Source organism: Stegastes partitus, unplaced genomic scaffold (assembly GCF_000690725.1).
Source record: "Stegastes partitus isolate 25-593 unplaced genomic scaffold, Stegastes_partitus-1.0.2 Scaffold123, whole genome shotgun sequence".
Lineage (NCBI taxonomy): Eukaryota > Metazoa > Chordata > Actinopteri > Pomacentridae > Stegastes > Stegastes partitus.
In genome coordinates this window covers 396,214-415,527 of record NW_007577854.1, presented here as the reverse complement: position 1 = coordinate 415,527, position 19,314 = coordinate 396,214, and the positions used below count along the sequence as shown (strand labels likewise).

At 40.6% G+C, this 19,314-nt stretch overlaps 1 protein-coding gene across 2 annotated transcripts in view; it reads left to right on the top strand.

Annotated features, from left to right (window-relative positions):
* tbc1d1 (TBC1 (tre-2/USP6, BUB2, cdc16) domain family, member 1) overlaps positions 1–13,913 on the top strand; it is a 55,111-nt gene extending 41,198 nt beyond the window's left edge. For both annotated transcript variants that reach the window (XM_008278422.1, XM_008278423.1), the window contains 8 exons: positions 530–691; positions 2,341–2,499; positions 4,333–4,433; positions 4,601–4,744; positions 5,992–6,151; positions 7,305–7,474; positions 11,793–11,969; positions 12,055–13,913. In XM_008278422.1, coding sequence (XP_008276644.1) covers positions 530–691; positions 2,341–2,499; positions 4,333–4,433; positions 4,601–4,744; positions 5,992–6,151; positions 7,305–7,474; positions 11,793–11,969; positions 12,055–12,348 — 1,367 coding nt within the window. In that variant the 3' untranslated portion in view covers positions 12,349–13,913. The remainder of the gene's footprint in view (positions 1–529; positions 692–2,340; positions 2,500–4,332; positions 4,434–4,600; positions 4,745–5,991; positions 6,152–7,304; positions 7,475–11,792; positions 11,970–12,054) is intronic.
* The last annotated feature ends 5,401 nt before the right edge of the window (positions 13,914–19,314 follow it).

Here is a 19,314-nt window from a genome sequence, read left to right as displayed (position 1 = left end):
ATGAAAACAAAATGAAAGGAATTGGTAGTAATGAAACTGAAGTGAATTATTGTCTCAATCTGCAGCTCCCCTTGTCTGTACCGAGCTCCATAATGAATTATAGTTCATTGTAATCACTCTCTCTCTGCAAACTGTTTGAATCTCTTCTTCTTAGCAGAGATGTACATTATTCAGATGCAATTGCAACTGCATTTTCTGTGCTTGGCTGTTTTTAAGTGTTAAGACCGCAAGCTTGCCACAACAAAGAGTGTGTGGAAGGCAGTATGAGTAATGTATGAAAGTGAGTAAGAGCAATGTGAGGCCTCATGTTGGATGTGTGAAATGACAAAGCAAAATGCGCAGGGCTTGGTGCTTTGTGAAGAGAGCAGCATGCAGGCATCTGGGCAAGTGAGAATCTCAGGAACACAGACCAGTTACAGTGGTGATAGCTCAGCTCCACCCTGCAACAAAAACACACCATAGGACTAACACAAAGAGCGCTGAAGTTGTCACATTATTGACATACATGTTTGTCTATTTTTGTTTGTAGCCTCAGAGAGTGATCTGCAGAACAAGCGTCTGAAGTTGGACTATGAGGAAATAACCCCTTGTCTAAAGGAGGTCACTCTGGTGTGGGAGAAAATGCTGGGAACTGCTGGGAGAGCAAAGGTCAAATTTGACACTGAGACCATACATGCTGCAGTTGCACAAGGTACATATTTGGCTCGACAAATACATGTATCAGTGCTTCATGGAAATGTTTGTTCTTTTTAAAATCGACAGGTATTTGCAAATGTTGACCAAAGCTTAATGTATAAAGCTCCCAAACTGAAAATATGTGTTGTAACTTTTCTTGTTATCATCAACCTTAGCCAGTATCCTTTTTCAAAATCGTGCAAAAGGAGCGAGAATGAATTCCATGAAGTGTTTTTATTTCAGTGTTTGTGGTCACAGTGAAATCAGTGTGTATTTCCCCTTAACATTTTTACCCCCAGTGTCCCTCTCTCATCGTCAGGGCTTTTTGTTCTGTACATTTTCTGGTATCAGCATGTTCTGCACGGAGGACAGGAAGGTTATCTTTTATGCCCTCGGCCTTGAACAAAACAGATCTAAAGTCCAAAATGCATATTTACACACAGAAAGGCTGCTACGTAACAAGTAGCAGGGTTAGAAATTGGTGAAGTGGGCTTTAAAGGTCGATGGTCCTTCTTACAGGTGATGAGGAGTAGAATTTACATTACCCTTCTCTCTTTACAACCTCTAATCTGCCCTTGAGCAAGATTCTAGATGAAAATATCCATACCACTGTCATGCCTGTGTTATTTAATGCAGTGCTACATACTGTAGCCACCCATTAGCTGATTAGCTTAGCTTAGCACAGTGACTGAAAATAGGGGGAAACAGCTAGCCTGTCTCCGATCATTCGGTAATACAATCGATCTACCAGCATCTCTCAAGCTCAATAAAAGACATATTGTATCTCTTTTGTTTAAACATATAGAAACACAGTGGAAAACATCAGTTTTCATTTTTACTGTGTATATTTGCTAGGCCACCATTAAAGGCACCAGAAAGTTACAGCACATAGCCAAATGCCACTACCTCCAAATGCCAGATTTGTTATTTTTTTGTAAAAGACTTGTTCCCCTTGGACAGAGCCAGTCAACCGTTTTCTACTAGTTTTTATCAGCTACTGGACTGCAGGATAGTCTTTATATTTATTGTAGCGACATGAAAGTCGTATTGATCATCTCATCTAAATCTCTGCTAAAGAGCAAATAAGCGTATTCCTCAAAATGTTGAACTTCTGATTTGGTTAATAAATAAAGCTTAGAAATTCTGTCTGAGTTTATTGAGAGAAGATTAATTTGATCTAATAAAATATTAACACTGCTACTATAAGAAGTGTACAAGTCAGTAATTGTGTAATGCACAAGACATTAGTTAATGGGATTACACTTATGAAACAGTCAAAATGCAGAATCCTTTTAAACAGGTAAACTATTTCTGGTAAAAGTCCAAAGCACATGCATTTACAATATTTGTCATAACTATGCATCCCCAAGGTTGAAATTTAAAACCTATGTTTAAGAGAAATAATTGTAGAACATTGTAACCCCTTTATAATGTAAAAGTATTGGCTTTAGGCAAAAAAAGAAAACACTCCTTGTCTGACAAAAACTAATTACTGGGCTGGCGTCAGATCTTCAGCTGATTTGCATTTTGGAGACACATTTTTTTATACGTCAAGAATGATGAAAATCAGTTTGAGCCTAGTTGACATCTGTCAGTTTAGCATGTTAGCATGTCATACCACCTTAGCACTGCCTTGAACCACTTCGTCTTTGTCATCTCTGACAGGTGTCCCGAGGCAGCATCGAGGTGAGATCTGGAAGTTTCTCTCCGAACAGTACCTGCTCAGGCAGACGGTCCCATCCCGACCGCCTTCCAATCACACTCCGTACAAAGAGCTGCTGAAACAACTCACCTCGCAGCAACACGCCATCCTCATAGACCTGGGTAACACACACTCCCACACACAGGATAAAAGTGAGATGGATATGGCAGCATATTTCGGATTTTATAGACAAGACATCTGTAGGTCTCGACTGTTTTTAAACATTTATCAGCACCAGGGTATGGAACAGAAAGAATCCTTGAATTTGAACTTTCTGATTGTCTTTGAACTACTCATCTGTCACATAGTGTTCAATCGGGAAACTCCACCAGCCTAAAATCACAATATTGCATCCTGCATGGATGTTTAAAAAAGTGACTTAAAGTAAAGGATTTGCCTTATCCAGGTTCTGTGAAAAACATAAAATTTTGCACTTCTCGGCGCAATCATGAAACCATTAGTGACTCAGCTGCAACCAACAGTACAATGACTAAAATTCAGGGATTTTTTGGTTGAACTTAAGGCAGAGCAGATAAGAGAATAGTATGGAAGCAAATTAAAAATGGACGTACTTTAGTAACACATAGAAAGTACTGCACGTGGCGGTGGCAGGCTTTGTATTGCAGTGACAAATGAGCCCACAGTGACGGTTATTTTTTACATGCTTAATTCATTCATTGTTTTGTTTTTTTAGTGAAAAAATTACATCGCCTGCTGCGTTGCGGCAAAAACGTCTCAAAATGAATTTAGTGAACACATTTTATATTTCTCAAACCTCATTTTAACACTTTTACCCTCAAATGTTTCCAACACCCCCCACCCAAAAACCCACACACATTCACTACCTACACCCCACCCATGTAACACCCACATACATGCATATACACATCCACCCACACCTCCATCCCTGTAGCACTTACCCTCCTATTTTGCAGTCTTTCATCTGCCTGTCATGCTATTCACCCTACTGCAAATAGGGCACTGACAGTGGTAACGGAATGTACAGAAACAGTTTCCTAACATGACCCAATGTAAAGGTGTTCTGTGCTTTATGATAAACATCCTCAGTGTTTTTGATACTGAAAGCGCAGAGAGATATGCAGGTCGAGAATGTAGGTTTCACATAAACAAGCAAAAGGGTGTATCAGGTTTAGGATTTAGGTATGTTAAGTCTAGTACTCCTACATCTTACATGCAGCAGAGCAGAACATACACACACACACACACCTACACACACTTTCCTTCAGGCAGGGGAGGGAGTCATAGCATTATGTTCAGAAACATAAAGCCCCCACAGCACATTCCATGCATACACACTCACACGGTTGTCATTGTCTTCTTCAAAACCTCACATCACACACTGTAAGTCAAGAAGTCCGCGGTCCCAAAACACACAAACCTGCCAATTACCAGTCTGTCCACGTTAAGAATGCTCTTTTACAGATCCCAGTCCTCATTATCTTGTCATTTTTGAAAGGTGCATGTCCCGTCCACCGTTACACGTTAAGCTCCTGAAGCAGGGTGTGCAGTCCTCGCATAATGCTGCATTCATATGTGTATGGATCCATGAACATGTTTGTAAGCATGTTGGCTTGGAATGGGTTGGCACATGCTCATGCAGTGAGCTCCCTATTAGCATCCACAGCAAAGTGTGAAGTCTAGCATCCTAAGGCAAAGTTCAGCAGCATATGTGCGTCGTTGAAACACGTGTACACAACCAAAGGCTTCGAAGTCTCTTGTGGATCCTTTTAGTTCATGCACATTCTTTCGACAAGTATGTCAGACAAAATCAAGTAAATCCATGCCATTAGAACTGTGATTTGGGTGTTAGAGGTATGGCTTTTTGATTTCACACACATAGATACCCTGTCTTCCATCGTATTTAATGCTAAATATAAACAGTGCTTATATTTTGCAATAGATGGATCATGTCTTGCTCTTTTCTTCTGTTCCAGGTCGCACATTTCCCACTCATCCATACTTCCAGGCCCAGCTGGGGGCTGGACAGCTGTCCCTGTATAATATACTGAAAGCTTACTCACTGCTTGACCCCGAGGTATCATTTAGTTCCTTTGTGCCTCACTTCTGGCTTTCCTCTCTTTCATTTTGCATGCTTCTCCCTCTTCACTCAATGGAATGCACTGCCCAGCTGTCTATTAGGCTTAAACATTTCCCCCCTTCCCTGTCTTGTAGACATCAAGTTTATCATTGTTGTTGTTGTAGGTGGGTTACTGCCAGGGACTGTCCTTCATTGCTGGAGTGCTGCTTTTGCACATGGGGGAGGAGGACGCCTTCAACATGCTCAAATTTCTAATGTATGATGTAGGCCTCCGCAAACAGTACAGGCCTGATATGATTATCCTGCAGGTAAAAAGCACTCATACACGCACACGCACACACACACACACACACACAGACACACACACACACACAGACACACAAGACACTGTCTTTGTCATGTTTGTCCCTCATGCTTAGTTCCCATTTACAGAATCTGTCATCGTTTGGGGGCATTATTGTAGCAAAACTATTTGTCCATGCGTATGGAGAGTTGTCTGTCTGTACCTCAATCCGTTCGTCCGAAGTGAGATTTGTCAGTGTGCAAATCAAGTTGTCATTGCGAACCGGAATCTACAAAAGTCATCTTACAATTTGTCTGTCTGTAATCAGGTTTTCAAATGTGTAAAAAATCTGCTTATCTGTATTAAAATTCGGACATGTATTAAGAGTTGTCAATGCGTACAAAGGTATTTGTAGTTGAAAAGTCTATGTATTCGAGTCGAGTGGCTTCACCATTGGCTGTCTTTTCATACATGACTTTTGCTACACTTCTACCGTGAGAGATCTGAAACTGATAAGTATCTGAAAATCATGGTTTATGTGTCCTGAGCTCAGGCTCACAGGGTCGATCATTGTGGCTGCTACCAGGGTGTCCCCTGCTTTCACCCTAAGTCAGCTTAGATAGGCTCCAGGCCCCTGCAACCCTAGTGAGGATTAAGTGGTGTATAGATAATGGATGGACGGATGGATGTTTGGTTGGCATTGGAATATAATTGGATCAATACTCCTTAATGGTACTCTCCCAGCCGATACATACGGCACAGGGTTTGATTTCTTTTTTCCCTTTTGTTTCACCTTTCAATAGAATTACAGCAGCAGTAGATGGATTTGCTGTACTTGACTGAGATATGTCATCGTTGAAGTCTAAACCTCGAACTTGTTGTGTTGATATTCATTGACTTTGTGGTCGAGCACAACGATGTGAAGTTTCTCAACTGAAAAGGAGACTTGCATTTATAGTGTTTACATTGTTAGATTGTTGAACTTCTACTATACTTGCTTGATGTTGTCTTTACTCCTGATCTTCACCACCATTGGAAACTTCAAAGAATAAACAAGCAGCAAAAGCTGACCACAGTACTTGCAGTCTCTTTAATACCACTACACAGTAAAACAACATGGTAATGGTCAGAAATTCTCCAGGCAAGGGATAAGGAGAACAGTCTCAGGGCTCTTTTACACCACCTTAATTTACAACAAATCCATCTTTAAAAACCTGTATGTAACATAATGTTGCACCGTAAAAATGTCTATCTGTGCTGTGTCCATTCCAGATTCAGATGTACCAACTGTCGCGGCTGCTCCATGACTACCACAGGGATCTTTACAGCCACCTGGAGCAGCAGGAGATTGGACCCAGTTTATATGCCACCCCCTGGTTCCTCACTGCCTTTGCTTCACACTTCCCCCTTGGCTTTGTGGCCAGAGTCTTTGGTAAGCTTTGGCAGCTCTTTTATTTCTGTACTTACAGTTGCTTTATTTGGTCACCACACTGTTTGTTCTTCCTGAGAGAAGCCCAGCAGTATTGATGCGGAATAGAAGGAGGATGATGGGGCGTTTACAGGGATGTTAAGTTTACCTCCACTCCCAAGTTAACTTTTTGAATTAGATCTTGAACCCAGAGTTAACAAAGGAAAAAGTGGTGGAGCAAGATGAAATGTAGGAAACTGTGATTGAAAGCCAGGCAGTGGAAATAGGAAGATAAAGTACTGAAAAAGGAATCTAATGAGTTCGGCAGAGAGCGGCGAGGAAGATGGGAGTGGTTTGTGAATTTCAAAAGTGGAGGAGATTTATAATAACAATCAAAGTTTTCTTCAAACCTAAACCACCATAACTTTAGAATACTGTCTCTAATAGTGAGTCATGTACACACAGACACATACAGCATGATCTAAAGTCTTTGTTAGCCAGTTACAGGCTGCTGTTTTCCTTAACTGACCTTTTATCATTTGTGTAAATACCATCACACCCATAGTTGGTCTTTATTCTTCTTGTCTTTGCTTTACTCTCCCTCATTCCTTGGTACTGTCTTCATGCCTAATTTCTTACATGGTTTTCAGTCACTGAACCAGACTCTCTGGCTCCTCGTGCTCATCTGAGCATAAAACCGTGTGTGTGTGTCTGTGTGTGTGTCTGTGTGTGTGTGCGTGTGTGTGCATGTGTGTGTGTGTTACACATACAGGGCATAATCTTTGCACTGTCAAGTCTTTGATACCATGTGTGGGGCTCCACACGTCCGCTCCCATTCCTTAATCTTGTGTATGATCTCATGCGATCCTGCCTAGCCCTTACCACACCCTGATGTATTCAAAGCATACACACACAAACACACACACCTACTCTGACTTTCCAAATTCACCCTGGCCTATATTTATGTTTGCTTAAACGCTTTTTACTGACGTCAAATCATCTTTGCCATAAAGACGCTTGTAAGTCACCAATAAATACAGTAAGCTTTTCTGTCAGCACCTATCATTATTTAATTTACAGTATGTAATTTTCTGTCAGAGCCTTTGCTATCCTCCTGTCTCTTTTGTTTCTTATGTTCTGTTGCAGCAACCTTTGACTCCTTTTTGTCCTCTGTCAGACATGTTATTCTTGCAGGGATCAGAGGTCATCTTCAAGGTGGCTTTGAGCCTGCTGGGGAGCCACAAGCCTCTGATCCTGCAACACGACAACCTGGAGTCTATAGTGGACTTCATCAAGACTACACTGCCCAACCTGGGCCTAGTGCAGATGGAAAAGACAATCAACCAGGTTAGAAAAAGAGCCAGAGTTGGTTTAGAAATGTGTGACAAACACTTGAATCACTAGACCACCTGACTGGAATACAAAACAAAGTGTGTGACTATCTTTGTGTATCCTTATAAACTTGACCCATTTATTTATTTTAATTTTGGGTATTTTTTTTGAGTAAATTGTGATTTACATTACATCATATTATCAGAATTCTGCTGGGCAATAAGCAATAAAAAACAGATGATGGCTGATTTTCCTAATCTAGTCATCACTGAAGGAGGAGTCTGGCATTGCTTGCTATTTTTTTCATATTGTCTACAAATCTCATGAAAACACCAAAACCAACAATGGTTAGTCTGTCTAACTTCTCCAGCCTTTCTGTGATACTCAGACACAAACCCATTTGTTTACTTTGAAAACATAAATGCTTCAAAATGGGTGAAAAATCTATATTTTTATTCTTAAGACAGGCCAAAAAATTTTCTAAAACTGCAGCACACTGCAGTTCTCAACAAATGGTACTCAGCAGTAAATAGTGTATTTTTTAGAGATATTTTCAGTCAAAGATGACATGAATATGAATAATATTGAGGCAACATTGACTGAAATATCTTCAACTTCAGTCTCTACAATGGATGTAGTTCCAAAAAACACTGAAACCCACTGCTACCATAATGCAACTTGATAGCATCATTCATTAAACCCCCATGCCTCCTATATGCTCTTTTCTTTCCAATCCCACATCTCAGCAGGCTGTTAAAAAACATCATCACTCCTTGTGAGAAATGTTTGGTGGAACCTTCCTTTGATACACATTTGGTTTTGCAGTGTGTTATACTGCAGCAGAATGATAACCCATCCATCCATTATTTATACACCGCTTAATCCTTACTAGGGTCGCAGGGGGGCTGGAGCCTATCCCAGCTAACTTAAGGTGAAGGCAGGGGACACCCTGGACAGGTCGCCAGTCTATCACAGGGCTAGATTTAGAGACAGACAACCTAGTACAGTCACATTCACACCTACAGACAGTTTAGAATCACCAATTACCTCAGCATGTTTTTGGACCTTGTGGGAGGAAGCCGGTGAACCCCGACAGAACCACGCTGCACGGGGAGAACATGCAAACTCCAGGCAGAAAGATTCCTGGTGTCCGCACCGGGACGCGAACTGGCCACCTTCTTGTTGTGAGGCAATGGTGCTCACCACTGAGGCACCTTGCAGCTCCAAAATAAACCACAGAACTCTTTTTCATGATGATGAAGGAACAAAACGTGTTTTCACAGTATTTGAAACAGTAATCCGGGACATAGAACTCAACTGTCCCTGTGGGCCCTCTATAGACAAAACTGAGACATTTCGGTGATGTAAACTGATGGAGTCAGTTAGTTAGCTGTAGGCTACCACTTCAGCTAGATCTCTGTTTTTTTCTTTGTTTAATTTGTCTCGTGCATTAAAAAGATGCTGAATTAGCTGTTAGGGCCTGATTATGCACTTTAAAGACCATAATTTAGACAGCTGTGGATACCACGGACACATTTTAAATTATACTACTACTGTTATACTACTTTCTACTCTGATTAGAAACTGCTTGGAGGGTGTGATCCATACATATGCAGTACGCCAGTGTCCACACATTCAGTGCATGCATCCTACTGCCTTGAGCATAGTGGGTGTGTGGATACCATTTTTGGGCCGCATGCAGACATCTGTGAGGACTCTTGCTGACTTTGTTGATGAAATTTATGTCACCTGGACCCTAACAGATCTTTGCAGATGTATAAAGTGTAACACTTGTCTTAGAGGTTACAGTTGGTAACATATCCATGGATATTCAGGCAGTTATCGCAGGGTATCAGTGATACTGAGGAAAACCTAAAAACATGATGACTTTGAGGTAAGTTCTTGACTTTAGAGGAAGGTCTTATTTTGCAATTTCGAGACAGATTTTTGGATGTTTTTTTTTTTGTTTGTTTTTTTTTCTTTTTTAAATTTATTTTCGAAAAGAACAAACACAAATTAACACGTTGACAAAGTTGGTCCACACATGAAAAAGGAGAAGCGCAGCACTCAAACAGTATGAAAATCCATCTAGTGAAACACACACACACAAGTCAAATTTCTGTTATGTCCCGCTTCAAACATGTGTCCAGTTCAGTTACAAATTGTATTTAACTCCAAGATGTTCCAGTGGTCTCTTCCATTTCTGCTGAAAAGTGTGAAGTCTGCCATTGATGTAATGTCCCAATTTTTCAAGAGTCACAACTTCAGATATGAGAGATTTCCATGTAAGAACAGAAGGAGGGTCATCTCCTACCCACTTCACCATAATAGCTTTCCTTGCCAGCATTAATAGTGATTGAATCACCTCCTCGTGTTGTTAAAGAAAGTTGGGGACACCTCCAAGCAAACATAGCAGTGGATCTGCTGACACTTGTCCTATTGCGACACTAATGTTTGCACATATTGCCCTCCAGAATACCTGAATTGTATTGCATTCCCATAGGCAATGCAGTCTAGTAGATTTTGTGATTTTTATTCTTTATGCACTTAAAAATATACTTCTTAGAGATGGGAGTATGACTTTTATTATTATGAAATTATATATTATAGATTACCGGCCACACATTGCTTTTTAAAAACCTGTAGTTTAAAGCAATGTGTTATTTTAAGCTTTGGCTTCAGAGTCAGTAGTTGTAAGTAGATTAAGTCTTTGCAGGTGACTTGTTAACAGTAAAACAAATAAAAAAATGTCAAAAGATGTTTTGTGTAACTGTGCATCACAGACACAAGTGATGTCGCCTCCTGTCAAATCTGTACTTGCATAGGTTAAGTAACTCCTGAGTCAGAGGTCAGATATCCTTTTTTAGCTTCTCTAATGTTGTGTCAGAATGTAAATACCTGAAGTGTTAGTTTTGTGCCACTAAATGTACTGAAGAAACTATTAAACCTCCCTCAGTTCTTTAAACAGATGTTTAAGCTTTTACAACTCGCAGCAGTCAAAAAGAGGCCATGCGAATTCTGTATTATGAAACAAGAAAACGGAGAATAATGTGCTGCTTGACTGACAGTAGCTATCAATGTGAGCCACACCCTGACCTTTACAGCGGTGATGAGAGCAGCTGATGGGTGTGAGTCAAGTCTTTTTTAACCTTTTCCTCATGCGTCAGTGTTTGGAAAACTACTGTATGCCACTACTAACATCAGGCTCACATGTGGAACGACTAATAACTAACTACCTCTAATAAATCATCCTCATTAATGTTAATGCCAAATAGAGACCATTTACTTATACTCTAATGAGGTTGTCAGTTGCCTCAAGATGTCAGGAGATGACAGACGTTTGTGATGAGTCAAGCACGTACAGAGATATTATCAAGGAATGCTACACTTTAGACGGTATGCATTTATCTTACAGCTTGCATGAGTAAGCCAAGGGGTTATTTGCCTGTACTTTCCCTCCAGTGCCACTTTTCCACATCAGGTTATTTACATGTTAACTGTGGTGTGACTCACAGTTTCACCAAAAAAACAAAAAACAAACAGGGAGTGTATGCACATACAACATGTGGGGAGCCTAAAGTGCAACATGGGTCCTGGGAGGGTGAATTTTCTTTTAAGCGAACCTGACGAAAAGATATTTTAAGGGAAATTCCAGTTTCATGCAACTTCTTGTTCCTAGATTTGCCCTTCATCCTCATCAGTAATGATAAGGTAATGCTGTTGCCCGTAAGCAATAAAATGACATTATCAGTAATGATGAGGAAATATTGATAGTGTGGCTTTTTTTAATCTGACTGGACTGCTGGCTTCTTTACAGCCTGTCTTGTTGTCTGACAGCTTGTGTTCACTGCCCTTTAAGGAATTTCTTTGGTGAGAAGACTTTCACTATAACCAACAGCAATGATCTTCAAACTACAGTAATAAGATCTAATGTGTAATAAATCATAATTTACCTTTAACCATTCTCAAGCAAACTGTAAATAAAAAACAGTTAGTTACACAGTTTAACAATTATAAAGTCTAAGGGTGTGTTATAGTACCAGTCAATCAGCAAGTGGACAAACATTACAGCAACAAGAACAAAGTAAATCTACAGAGTGTAAATAAATTAAACCTGCCACTTTAGCCAATCCATATTCCTTTAACTGATGCTATGAAGCATTACAAAAGTGCTCAGATACAGATTATGTCCTCTCATTAGGCTGCAAGAGCTTTAAAATTACAAATTCCTGCTAACTGGGACAGTTTGTTTATTAAAGCACATCACATAGTAGTAGATACTAGCCTTTTTTGTGTTGCTGTAGTTTTCTAACACATTCGTTGTGTTCATTAGGTGTGCGAGATGGATGTTTCCAAGCAGCTCCAGGCCTATGAGGTGGAGTACCATGTGCTGCAGGATGAGCTACTGGACACGCCTCCAACCCTCAACCAGCACCAGCGAGCTGCTCAGCTGGAAAGGACCAATCAGAGCCTCCGACAGCAGAATCTCGATCTGCTGGAGGAGCTGCAGGTACACACACACACTAATAAAGATTAGTCTCTTTCCGTTGTATTTTGGTCTTTCAAACTGTCTTTCTCTGACTACTCCCACCCAGGTGTCCCATGCTCGCGTCTGCAGCCTGGAGAGTCGAGTGGAGGCTTTGGTGCAGTCGGAGGGTCGGCTGAAGGAGCAGGTTTCTGTGCTGGAGGAGGAGAAGCAGCAGCTCGCGAGCACCGTCGCTCACCTCCAGGACCTCCTCACCAGCCTCGGCATACACACCAGCCCTGACGGACACACGGTCCCCCCGCCCTCAGTTGCAGCAGCATCAAAGCTGGAAGGCAGAGAGGGGCTGGAAAACAGGACTGTGGACTCTCTGCTCCACCCGCTGGTTCTTCCAAAGGGTTCATAACCGCATCTTATAATTTTCCAAATGGTAAGTTCGTCCGAAGGAGGAGCCAGGTGTGAAAGGCCCAGGTGGAGAAGGCTGTTATGATGACATCCCACCTACAGAAAGATTTCACAACAAAAGAAGAATGACAGTGGTAGTTGGGCATAGACAGGGGTTAGAAGAGAGCGAAAACTAAAGGATAGCACCCTTTTCCTTCACTCTAGCAACTGTAAATAAACATGTGATTTGACTAATCCCCAAAGAAAGCACTGTCCCACTGGGCCTTTACTTTAAAAACAAACTAATTTGCACCTGTACTTGTATGTTTTCATCTTTGAAAGCACTCCTGTGTTATACCAGTGGGTTTGTTTAAATAGGTGGGATGCAACACAGCCAAAGATTGTTCTTATTAATGTACAACAAGCTCAAAGAACAAAGACTCCGCTCGACAGTATTCAAAAACATGGTAATGATCACTGTTACACGTAACAAATAAGAAATACTCCCAAAGAAAAAATAGTAGGAGACAAGTGAAACCAGAAAGTGAGTTGTAGGGACGGGTGAAGAAAAAACTTCATGACCACAGTGTTTTTTTGTTGTTCTATTATATGACATCCGCTAAAATAATGTTAGATCTTGGATGGTGGTGCTCATATTCAGAGGTCAGAGGTGAACTATTTTCGATTCTTCCTCTACATTTCTAGTCTTCCACAGTTTTGTTTCCTGACACTGTACATTTTAGACTTCATTTAGCTACAGTAGCTCACAGGAAGAGCCACACAATCTATCCAGTCCATTTCACATCCTGTTTTTTCACCTTTGAATACACGTCGATTCATCTGTGTAGATGGGAAGATTTGAAAGGCTAAGCGTTCCCTTTCTAGTGAAGGGGAAGTACAGACTTCTACCGATTGACTACTTATAATTACTGAAAAAGACACTTCAAATGGGAACCCTCTGCTGTTGAGACAATCTGTCACCTATAAATCATTTACTGTATTCAACACACTGAATTCCTTTGACTCGAGCTGCAGCTTGGTGTGTTTCTATGTGACTGTTTGAATGTTGTTGTGTCTGTGTTCCTGATTGCAACAAATCTGTTGATTTACACTGTAAAGATATTTTTGCTTTTACCCCGACTGTCTTTGCACATGTTTTCTGTTTTATTGATTATTACTGTTGTCGTTGTTCTGTACTTTAAAATATATTTCATATTCTTTCAGCACATCTGCAGCCATCTTTCTTTCTGTGTCTCTGTGGGGTTGTCTGCATACAGCATGAGCTCATGAGTCAAGTGTCAGACTGTGAGATTGTATCACAGCGATTGTACCACCTCCTGTCTAAACATGCCAGTCACTTGGAAGGTTACAGGTTTGATACAAGGTTCCAACCATATGGAAATTCACCATACGCAGTATTTACCACACAGATGTGCACTTGTTTCCTGGAACTTCTCCTCAAGTTGGAAGGAAAAACAGGCTTGGACAAGTTGTGACTCTGTTAGTATGCATGTACTGTCTATGGGGATGCACAGCAGAAACAGCACCAACAAAGAACCTAAACACATAAAAAACAGAATTTAGGTTGAAAAGAATTTAAAATTTTTACAAATAAAAATCACATTTCCTTTGTGGATCTAAAGTTTTTCACATCTTTTGATTCTATCTTGTTAATTTCCATGTGCATTTTTGCTCTTGTTTTTTTTCCGTGTGATTTTGCAGTTGTTTTTTTTTAGTATTTCCTCGAAGTCCTGCAGAAGGTACCAGGAGTATACAATTTCACAAAGTTCCCAGAAAGATATTTTTCTCTTCACATTCCTGAAGCTGCTTGAGATCCTCGGAAAGCACCTTTTAATCAACCAAGTGGTCATGTTGGAGACGCATATTTGTCAGGATGTCATAACAATGAAGACCATTACGTGTGTGTGTGTGTATAAAAAATAGATATCATTTTGCAGTTGATTTACAATAACTTGACATAAAGGTACATTTATTAATATTTTCAATCATCAAAGGATTACCCGGCTGCATTTATACAAAAAAGGCCACTCCAGGTGAATGAGCAGCAGAAAATTATCACCTGCAGTTTCTTTCTTTAGGAGTTTATAGTACTTTTTCCTTATTGTTTTATAGCCTGCTGCTATAAAAGCAAAACAATGCTTCACTCACCTGCATTGTTTCCACATGCAAACAGCTGTTTTCAGTGAAAAGGCTATAAACCCCCCCACTGTACTCAACCTGCTCAGCACCAAACATCAGACAGACAACATAGTGGAGCATTTATAAGCTAAAGATATTTGCCTCAGGAGGAGACTTAAACACAGTTTAAAGAGAGTGAAACCAGGACTAAGGTGATATGTCAGTGTCGGTGGACCGAGTGACTCAAAAAATACTTTGTTGTTAAAGAAAGAAAACATGTTAAACCAGAAAAGCAAATTATCTGCCAGTCAAACTAAACAAAGACATAGTTTCCCTTCAAAACAACAAACATTTTGTCTCTATGTCTGGACCTATGACCGTCTTCATTTCTTTTGTACACTGCAGTACAGTGGAGTAGAAGTAGCATTAAAAAAATATTAGTTTTTAGCCTTGTTTCTGATGACAACGGCTGAAGTTTTAGTCTTAAACACATCCGACTCACCAAATACTACATATTTCCTGTAAGTCTAGTGTTGTTGTGAAATAATGTGAACATGCCAAAAAAATAACCCCACAGATATGGATGAATTTGGGGCACAGCTACTGACTCTGAGCCAGACCCAGATTCAAACATGCTGCTCTGTAAATGACCTCTGAACCGCCCTGTGAGGCTAAAAACTTTCCCTCAGGGCTCGACGAAGGAGTCACATTGTTACTGACATAATACCATAATTAATCCTGTCAGTGACCTGCTCATGCAGCTCATGTCTTGATCCAAACCAAACACTGCAGCTGAATGGAGATTTCCATGAAGCTGCAACAAAGAGAGTCAAGTTCTTTGCATAACATCCAGAAGCCTGACACAACTAATGAGTGATTAACATGGCTGCTCCATATGTGGCCACGCCCAACGGACCACCAAAACCAGCCACGCTGAGGCTTGACGCAGCACTTCTATTATGATGTCTTAGTTACTTTTGTTTTCTCATGATCATGCCACGTTGTAATAGAATAGAATAGAATAGAATAGAATAGAATAGAATAGAAAAATACTTTATTTATCCCAGGCCTGGGAAATTACTGCTAAGACTTTGTGTGTCTGTGCGCACCTGCAGTGTCAGAGCAGGTTGAAAAGGTCATAACTGTGCTGTCTGTTTGGGAGATATGGTTCCTCGCGTGTTTGTGGTTGAAACTTGGCCTCTGTGGACAGATTTTCTTAATGCTCTGGTTGAGTGAACGTAGAGGGAGCAGAATCAGTCGGCATCCTGAGTACTGCCTACGCTGTGTGTAAACAGTGAGCTATGTGTGGACTGTGTGTGTGTGTGTGTGCGTGTGTGTGCGTGCTTTCTGCCAGGACGAGCAGGCTGCCAGGGGTTGTGCCGTTGGCTGGAGTTTTGTTTTATTTGACTTGGCATCTGTTTACCCCTCCACACTCCACCTCGGCCCTGCCCTGGGCTCAGCTCCACCTCATGCCTGTATCCTCCTAGAAACCTGACTTCAACACGCTCAGAAAGACAAGAATCAAACTAAGGAATATAATTGGTAATTACAGATCAATTATAAATAAGCAGGAGGACCTAAATGAATTACCAGAAAGCTATAGGACTCACCCTCTGGTGACCTTGAATGTCTGTACAAAATATCATTACAATCCATCTTATAGCTCTGAATATATGTATACTGAACAAAAACATTGATACAACATCCAATATCTTATTCAATTCTTCTGATTCATTTTAACATGACGTATGTATTGTTCCAACAAATGGCATCTTTTGTTATCCAACTCTTCCTGAAAGACTTGTTGACGTTGTTAGATATTTTAGAGCACAGGATCATGCTGTCAGACACCTCCATCCATGTGGCACATTATCTGTTGTGCCATGTTGTCTTAAAGTGATTTCTACCTGACGTACCAGCATCCAGCATGCCAGCAGCCTTTCGTAATCTTTTTGTTATCTGTGGCATCATGCCATTTGAATAAAGCTTTATTTTAAGATGTCCTTTTATAATGACTGTTCAAAGGAGTGTCTGTGTACAATCTGTAAAGTCACACCTGACTTGTGTGTCGATTAGCTCAGCAGTAGAGAATGTGTTACCGGCTGAAACTTTCGAAACATGTTTGTTCTCCTAAAATGCATTACGACTGATGTTTGAACAATTAGAATTAAGTCATTCAAGTTAATGGTAAAAGAATAATAATTTAATTCAAGAGGAATTAATAGAGGGCTGCAAGGTAGCGTAGTTGGTAGCACTGTTGCCTCACAGCAAGAAGGTCGCTGATTCGCATCCCGATGTGGACACCTGGAATCTTTCTGCGTGGAGTTTGCATGTTCTTCCCGTGCAGTGTGGGTTCTCTCTGGGTTCCCCAACTTCCTCCCACAGTCCAGAAACATGTTGAGGTTAATTGGTGATTCTAAATTGTCCGTAGGTGTGAATGTGAGTGTGTTTGGTTGTCTGTCTCTAAGTGTGGCCCTGTGATGGACTGGTGACCTGTCCAGGGTGTCCCCTGCCTTCACCCTGAGTCAGCTGGGATAGGCTCCAGCCCCCCCACGACCCTAGTGAGGATTAAGCGGTGTATAGATAATGAATGGATGGATGGAATTAGTAGACATATTTGCACTATGTATAGGTGGATGTAAGTCTACAGTATATATCATTTTTACAGTGATGCAGTGAGTTAAAAATTACATTTATTGTCCTTAAAGTGTGTGGATGATTTTAAGTTTTTAAAAAATTAATTATATGGCTTTGTAATATGTGGAATTAGGTTGCTGTGATCATTGCTTCCCAGTAACAGTGCACCTTTAATTACTTTGATTCTTGTCTGGGTTTTTTTCTCTCTTATTTCGGATAAATTGTACACAATATTTTTGTTGAGCATGAGTTCAAGTAAACAGTTCAACTTTATCAAGTGAACTTTAATGTGGCTTATCAGGAGAGGCATTGTCAGAGGGTCAAGCTGCTGACTCTGTTAACTGGAACCTACAGGCTAAATTTATCCCTTTTCTAATCAGAGCAATCGGAATAGGATTTTTAACTTTAACTCTAATTCAGAAAAACCCATTTGCATGCTGCATTTATATTTTTGCTCAGAGGCTCGTCCAAGTGGTGGACACACACTTCCATCCTCGGAGCCAGTATCATGACTAAGTATCCAGCTGTGGTTTCTATTTTATCTGCTCACCTTTGCACACCTAGGCATATCAAACTTCACACTTTTATGTGGCGCATAAAGCAATTCATGTGGTTTATAATCATCAACGATGCTCTGTTTAAAGACCGGTAACAGCACAAGGCAGTGAGATGAAGGTGCACTGGTCAGTACAAAAGGTCAAACAGCATCTGTAACAGCTCATAAAACACTGTGGCAGCACTAAATGTCGATAAGCAGCTACTTTACCTGTAGCACCTGCATAATTCAGACTGATGAGGGCTGTAAAGTCAGCTCCTGATTAAACTGGATCTGTTGACACTGGACCTTTCATTGTACTTTCAGCCCGATGTCAAGCTTGGTTGTTAAATCTTCCTCTGAATTTTTTTTTTGGTCGCAGTAGCAGCAGTGATTAGACTTACAACAAGGTCACAAAAGCTTAACCTGTGAGCTGGCTTATCTATGATGGTTAAAAGCTCTACTACACAGGAAATAAGGCACCTTATATTGCATAAGTAAGGACAGAAATAGAAGAGGAAACAGAAGAAGTGTCTTTTGTGCCTCTTCAATGTTTTACAAAAAGTGAAGCCGTCTTTTGTTATTTTTTCCCTTTGTTTTTATCTGAAATTAAGACAATTTAGCATTATAAGGTAGTTTGACAGACAATATTAGAGCCTCTTTGGGACACCTCCCCACCTCTGAAAGGTCCACATGTTTCAGTCCACTGCTGTTGTGAGTTGAAATGAATGAACATATCCAAAGTCGCTTTGGACGCTGTTGAGACACTGTCGAACCTTCTTCACCAGGGTGTTGATGTGACAGGACCAGGTCAGGTCCTGCGTGACACCCAGGTACTTGAAGCCCTCCACTCACTCCACCTCTGTCCCTCCGATCCTGAGTGGGTGGTATGCCCTCTGCTGCTTCTTGCTGTAGTCCACAATCAGCTCTTTAGTCTTGCTGACGTTCAGGACGAGGCTGTTGTCTCTGCACCAGTCCTCCAGGTGGGTGATCTCCATTAAATAGCCGTCCTCATTGTTGTTGGAAATCAGACCCACCACTGCTGTGTCATCAGCAAACTTAATGATGGTGTTAGAGTCTGATGTGGACAGGCAGTTGTGATGTTGGAGTGATTTAGGAATGTGTGTTCAAACCAGCAACCAATTCTGAAGAAGAATAATGACACAAAAGAGCTCAAACCTGCAAGTTATTAGGTTTGGTTATTTAAAATTTTTTACATATGAAATCTTGGAAGTCTGAATTCATGTTTTTGAGAGTGTCACTCGTACACTGCAGGTTCAAGAAGGAAATGCTCAGCCATGGCCGTGAGTGTTTATTTTGCATTCAATGTGTCATCCTGCATCTAAAAAGCACTGTATTGACATGCTAACAAGATTTAAAAAGAAAAAAAGGTCGATTTTCACCCAAGAGGGTCGAACCCAAACAAAAGTTTAGAATAATCCCAGTAATTTGTTCAAATACTTTCATTGACTAATTATAAAGTACCTGTAAAAGCTTTAAAAAGCACAATGCATACTTCACATTCTCACTTTCTCAATGCAACACTTTCAGCTCAGAAAAAGCTCCATGGTATGAATCTTTTGCGCTACTCTGCACACTCACAAGTGTGCACAAAGTGTTTCCTTCATATCTTCAGGATATTGTAATAGATCAAAAACGTGCACAACCCAATCACAC